This window comes from Perissodus microlepis, chromosome 2 (genome assembly GCF_051167445.1).
Source record: "Perissodus microlepis isolate ML-2025 ecotype Zambia chromosome 2, ASM5116744v1, whole genome shotgun sequence".
Classification (NCBI taxonomy): domain Eukaryota; kingdom Metazoa; phylum Chordata; class Actinopteri; order Cichliformes; family Cichlidae; genus Perissodus; species Perissodus microlepis.
The window spans coordinates 21,408,779-21,415,267 of record NC_140462.1 but is presented as its reverse complement, the minus strand read 5'-3'; the positions used below and the strand labels follow the sequence as shown (position 1 = coordinate 21,415,267).

General features: G+C 48.5%; 1 protein-coding gene across 1 annotated transcript; it reads left to right on the top strand.

Annotated features, from left to right (window-relative positions):
• Positions 1–617: 617 nt before the first annotated feature.
• LOC146392728 (uncharacterized) lies at positions 618–3,389 on the top strand. Its single transcript, XM_084938864.1, has 3 exons — positions 618–1,174; positions 1,672–1,995; positions 2,149–3,389. Exons 1-3 carry the CDS (start codon positions 764–766, stop codon positions 3,319–3,321), a joined length of 1,908 nt encoding a protein of 635 aa, XP_084794990.1. The 5' UTR covers positions 618–763; the 3' UTR covers positions 3,322–3,389.
• The last annotated feature ends 3,100 nt before the right edge of the window (positions 3,390–6,489 follow it).

The window sequence follows — 6,489 nt, the reverse complement described above, 5'->3', positions numbered from 1 at the left end:
CTCAAACATCAAAAGACATGAATGCTTTAAAAGCATCAACATCAGCTCTTCTCTGACAGCATGGTGGGAGTTTCTAAAAATAACAGAGTCTTCATTAATCCCATGCATGTCATGATCCTGGGTCATTTTGACCCAGCGTTTTGTGTTTCCTTGAAGTTCATTTTGTGCCTTGGGTTTATTCTGATTTTGTATTAGTTTAGGGTTGAACCTGAAGTTTAGTGTGTTATCAGCCCTACCTGTGTCTTTCCTCGGTGCTCTGTTCATGTTCCCTGTGTTGTAAATCAGTCTGTGTGTTTCCTGTTTTACTTTGAAGGCTCGTGTTCTGGATTTCCTGTTCTATTCTGAAGGTCTGTGTCTGTTGTCATTGTGTTCAGCTTGTGTCCTCCAGTCATCGTGTGTATTAGGATCAGCTGTTCTCCCCTCCTGTGTGTGATTATCCGATTACCTTGTGTATGTATATTTAGTGGGTGTCGGTCTGTGCTCGTTGTCGGCTCGTCTGCGTTTCTCTGTGTTTCTTGGTGTCCTATTCGTTGGTCTGCGTCTCTCTGCCTTTCACCCCGTTTCCTGAGGATTTCAAGTTTGCTCTTTAGTTTTTCCCAGTTTAGGTTTCCGTTAGTATTTCTCATGCTTCGTTGTCTGTTTCTGCCACTGCCACTTGTAAATAAACGTCACACTCTTCATCAGTCAGCTGCCTGCATTTTGGGTCCTTTTCATTCCACAACACGACTGCTGCCCCAGCCGTGACAGTACGAGCCGACCAAACATGGACCCAGCAGCATCCGCACCTTCCCAGGAGTTTCGGGAGGAATTAATTGACTCTGTTTCGAGGTTGGTTAACCTGTGGCTCGAACGTGAGGGAGAGGAATTTCACCGCACTGTAGAAGCCAGGCTACAGCAATTAATCTCTGCTCACCCCTGGCTACTGGACTCTCTTCACCCGCTCGCACAGAATTTCATTCTTAACGAACTTCACCTTCACCCTCCAGCTGCTACTGCTTCCCGACCTAGCCCGGCGGTGAATGTTTTGCACTGCCCGCCGGGGAATCTGCGGCCCGGCCCGCCGGATGTGGGATTACCCGGCCGGTCGGAGCTATCCCCGAGAAGGAAGCGATGTTCACACCGCCGACGCCCATCGCCACAGCCGGGCCCCGAGACTTCTGAGTTGCCGGCTGTGGTGAGTGGAAAAGACACCCTTTCTGTTTCTCTGGACTTCGTGACTGTTTATTCTGGGGCCGTTTTCTGTGCTGCCAATGAGGATAATGGTGTTTTCCCTGGCTCGCCTGCAACTGTCGTTTATAAGAATGTGTTTTCCTGAGACCGTTAGCTCAGTTAGCTGCCCAGCCTGAAGCTCAGTTAGCTGCCCAGCCTGACGCTCAGTTAGCCGCCCGGCCACCAGCTCAGTTAGCCGCCCGGCCTGTAGCCCAGTCGTCCACTCCAACACCTACTCCACTCTCTCCACAACCGTTACTACCACCACATTCCGCCTTACTACCCATAGCTCAGTCACTACCACAGCCAGACTTACTACAAACTATGTTACAATCCATAGCCCAGTCAATAGCTCAGTTGGTAGAAGAATCATCAGCCTTATCATCAGCTCAGTCTCCAACTTCACCACCATTATTGTCCCAACCTTTACTTCAGTCGCCCTCAGCTCAGCCACCTATTCAGCCGTCATCTTCACCTACTCCTCCTGTACAACAAGTTAAGTCAATCCAACCCAAAAAGAACTATTTTTCATCTGTTCATTCTAAGCAGAGAGCCAAACCACACAATATTGTAATCAGTCATCAAAAGCTGGCCAGTTCAGAGACTGTGACGCACTCCAGGGCCTCCCCAGAGGCTGGGTTTCAGCCCTCAGCCCACTCTGGACCCCTGGAGGCTAAGAACCCAGCTGAGGACCGCACCCGGCTGTCGCTGCCTGAGCAGGGTCAGTGCTCCGCGCAGCTGCAGTCTGCCCTATGTGTACCAGGGGCCCCTGTGCCCGCTGGTTCTGTGACTATTTCCGCTGGGGGTTCTGGAGAGCCCGACCAGCCCTTCCTCGTGTCCGCTGGGGGTTCTGGAGAGCCCGGCCAGCCCTTCCTCGTGTCCGCTGGGGGTTCTGGAGAGCCTGGCCAGCACTTTCCTGTCTCCGCTGGAGGGTCCAAGGGGCCCGTTCAGCCACCTGTCTTCGCTGGAGGGTCTGGGGGGCCCGTTCAGCCACCTGCCTCTGCTGGAGGGCCCGAGGAGCCCGTCCAGCCTCCTGCCTCGTCAGCTGGAGGGCCCAAGGAGCCCGTACAGCTTCTTGCCTTGTTAGCTGGGGGTCTTGGAGGACCCAGCCAGCACATCCTCATGTCTGCTGACAGTTCCGGGGAGACCGTTCAGCCACCACCTGTTTCACCACCTGCAGCTCCTATGCTGCCGCCTGCAGCAGCAGCTTCACCCACGCCTGCAGCAGCAGCTTCGTCTTCGCCGTCACCTGGTCCAGCCTCAGCTTCGTCTTCATCCTCGCCTGCAGCAGCCTCCGAGCCTTCATCCTCACCTGCAACAGCTTCCAAGCTGTCATCCTCGCCTCCAGCAGCCTCCTCATCCGCTTCATCAGCGTCGCCTGCAGCAGTCTCCTCATCAGCGTCATTTGGTCCAGCTTCAGCTTCACCCACGCCGTCGCCTGGTCCGGCTTCAGCTTCACCCATTACGTCGCCTGGTCCAGCTCCGGCTTCATCCTCGCCTGGTCCAGCCTCCGAGTCAGCTTCGTCCTCGTCTGGTCCTGCCTCTGAGTCAGCTTCGTCCTCGTCTGGTCCTGCCTCCGAGTCAGCTTCGCCTGGTCCAGCTCCAGCTTCAGCTTCGCCTGGTCCAGCTTCTGCCTTGCCTGGTGCTGCGGGGGCCACGCAGCCTTTGGGACCCAAACTGCTGCCTCGACATCGGCGGTCATCTGCCAGGCCGCTTGTTGGGCGTCATCGCCACTATGGCCGACCTCCCGAACGGCGCCGCTACCTTCCGCGCGGCCGGCCTCCGGACTTGTGTCACCGCCGCTGTTGCCGTCCACACGGTCGGCCGCCTGAACTGTTTCCCCGTCGCCGCCATTGGCGTCCGCATGGGTGGCCGCCTGAACTGTTTCCACGTCGCCGCCACTGCCTTCCACATGGTCGGCCCCCGGAGATGAACTGTTCTAGACTCCTGAGTTGTCAGCCTCCGGGCCGGCCTCCTGAACTATGTTTTGGGACCCTGTTCAGGGACTCCAGTGTGTGTGTGTTGTGCTTTGGACAATTCATTTGGATCACCGGAGCTTGTTTTTTGTTTGGTTTTGGTCTGCGTCTCTCTGCCTTTCACCCCGTTTCCTGAGGATTTCAAGTTTGCTCTTTAGTTTTTCCCAGTTTAGGTTTCCGTTAGTATTTCTCATGCTTCGTTGTCTGTTTCTGCCACTGCCACTTGTAAATAAACGTCACACTCTTCATCAGTCAGCTGCCTGAATTTTGGGTCCTTTTCATTCCACAACACGACTGCTGCCCCAGCCGTGACAATGCAAACCTATCTGGAATAACCCTGACATATTACAAAACAATAATATGATTCATTTTCCAGAATGGAGTTGTAAAGGAATTAAATACTTAGAACATATATTTGAAGGAACAGACTTTATTCCATTTGACAGACTAGTTATAAAATATGGGATCAACAAGAAAAGATTTTTAGAATATCAACAAATTAAATCCATAGTAAAAAAGAAATTTAACCTCAGTCAAGTTGAATTGCAAACACCACCAAGCGCAGTACATTTTCTTACTCTTAAATCCCCTAAATTATTGTCTAAAATATACAGAACACATTCTAAAATAGATGAATCAATATCCCTTCCTATTGCAAAGTGGGAAGCAGATTTGTCAGTCGGCTTAGACCAAAACTTCTGGTCTCAGATATGCTTAAAAACCTTTAAATTGATTAGAAATCCCAGTCTGCAATTAAAACAATAAAAAATACTACATAAAGTGCACTATACAGGTCATCGGATGTTCCAGATGGGCTTTACATTTTCCAACAACTGCTCACACTGTCAAGGCAATACACCAGACAATTACATCCACGCTCTTTGGTTCTGTCCACCAGTGCAGAAGTTTTGGCGCGGGATATGTGAAGACTTATCAAAGTGTCTGAAATGTAAAATTCCAACCTCCCCTTTAGTGTGCTTGCTGGGCAAATTGGATGATGTCACTACAGAAACTAATACAGTCCACATGGTTTTTACTGCCCTATGCATTGCCAAGTAATCGGTCCTCATGAACTGGAAAAATAAAAATAATCTTAATTCCAGCCAATATAGAAACCATATAATAGATCACATTAGTCTCGAGACAGCCTCTGCTTCCACATTAGATCAATCCCTCTGGGCTCCTTTGATCGGCTCCATCACCTAGCGGGGGTGGGGGTCGTGGTTTGGTCCCGCCTTCGCCATTGTGGTTGATGTGGAGGTTGGGACAGGCTTAGGGCGTCTGGAGAATCCCTGGAGGGCTTAACCCAGGGGTTGTGGTCATAATCTGGTTAGTGGCTCTGGTTGCTCTTAGAGGGTGTTCTCCTTGTGGCTGCGTGCAGCAGGCCTGGGAGAGGGTCTGTGCTGACGGACGTAGGTTACTGGCCTGGTAGCCTGGCTGCCCCTGAGTGGATCCGGGGCAGGCGTGGGGGCTTGGGGTTCGGGGGTGCTTCGCCTCCGTGCTAGGGCTCTGGCTGGGCCTAGGGGGCTTCGGTCCTTGTTGGTGTGTCGCCAAGGTTGTGGGCGGGTGGGTGCACGGGGGCTCAGCCCTGGCGCAGGGGGCCTCTGGCGCATCTGCTTAACTAGGGGGCTCTTCAACTGACAGGGAGTTTGTTCCATCCTTGCAGGAGTCCACTCTGCAGGTGGGGGAGAGTATAGGAGAGGTGGAGAATAAACTTATAATAAACTCCTCAGTGTCTTAGAAGCATCTTTGCTCTCTCACTTGGATAATTAAATAATACAGTCTGCTGCCAGTGATCCCCCAGTGTCTGTCAGCCTTCACACTTACCCTATGCCAAATTAATGAATTAATTGCTTTCAGAACTGGATCCTTTCTGTAGTATCTGGTTCTCTATCAGGCTGTATTTTTATTGCAACAATGTTATTGTTGGGATAGAAAGAAGGTAGGAATGTTGTTATAGAAAAACCTCACTGATCCTTCAGTGTCTTTAAACCTTCTTCCATTCATTTTCTTCTTTATTTATTTTTTTTTGTGGGTGAGGGTATTACAAGGGAAAACATCTTCGGACTCAAGTCATCACACTGGTTTGAATCCATGACAAGAACTTCATGAACCAGAATTACTGAGGCCATTCTTCATACTGAAACATTTGATTTCATGGATATTATATAATTAATTAGTTACAGGTGAGTAAGCTTCAGTGGTGACTGAGTATTCAGAGCTGAAAGAAATATTCTTGAATTTTTGCTGATTGTTTTAGTTATTTTATTCCTTCATTTTTCTCCTCACACAAAAAGCGGATTTCTAGCAGCCCCAGATTTTCTTTCTTTGAAAGACTTGACGGACACAAAGACTTTGAAAGAGTTGTTTAAAAGGGAGTTTAACATATGGCCTTAAAATTGTAGGCTGCCCTCAAAAGTCAAGGCTTCAAGATATTCTTCAGTATAGTTGTTATCTGCATAACAGCATGTTTTATGCTGGTTCACAGTAACAACATTGTGTTCACAGCCCTAATAGAAGGCATATAAAAGTCTTATGTGTATACAGCACCATTATAGTCTCTATTTCTGCCTGCCCCTCCTCACAGCAGAGGTGGTAAAGGTTACCAGTTAACAAGCTAGGTGAGAGTAATAACACAGCAGCATTTTGAACTTTTGAATCTGAACTTTTTGATGGTGCTTCAAAATATGTGAGCAAAAACTAGCACATCTTTCAACTCTAAGCATGAGACTTTACTGGGAAAGGGTAAATTGCATCCAGACAACAGATACTCTGCAGTGAGGTTAAAATTAAAAGTTGTAATTAGAACTCGAATCATCTGTATCATTATTTCACCAATTCCCCTTCCCAAACAATAATCGAAAAAGACAAATAATATGACAAACATTTTTATTGAGGCCCTAACTTCAACAATTTTTTCCCAGTAGAATTAAAAGGTTTAATTTTTTTCACAATGTTGGCGAATTTATTTATGAATCATTCCTTCATTCATAATTCAGTCTCTCATGGGGCACAGATCATGGAGCAAAGACATATTTTTCCACAGGCTACTTTTTTGGTGGTGCAGGGTTTATCACTGTGACCTCACAACAAGAGGGCCCTGGGTTCTAAGCCGACAGGTACCTGTGGGGTTTTTTGTGTGGAGTTTCCATATTATCCCTGTACCTGCTAAGGTTTTGTCTGGGTATTCAGGCTTATTTTCCACAGTCCAAAAACATGCATATAAAGTCAAATGACAGGTTATGAAACTGAAAACAGAATCAGTTATGGAATACCTTAAACATGCAACAACTTATTTAGGTTA

Coding starts and splice junctions, on each gene's coding strand:
- LOC146392728 (XM_084938864.1), top strand. CDS start 764: ATGGACCCAGCAGCATCCGCACCTTCCCAGGAGTTTCGGGAGGAATTA. Junction 1,175..1,671: donor CTTCTGAGTTGCCGGCTGTG/GTGAGTGGAAAA, acceptor CCACCTATTCAG/CCGTCATCTTCACCTACTCC. Junction 1,996..2,148: donor CCCCTGTGCCCGCTGGTTCT/GTGACTATTTCC, acceptor GGAGGGTCCAAG/GGGCCCGTTCAGCCACCTGT.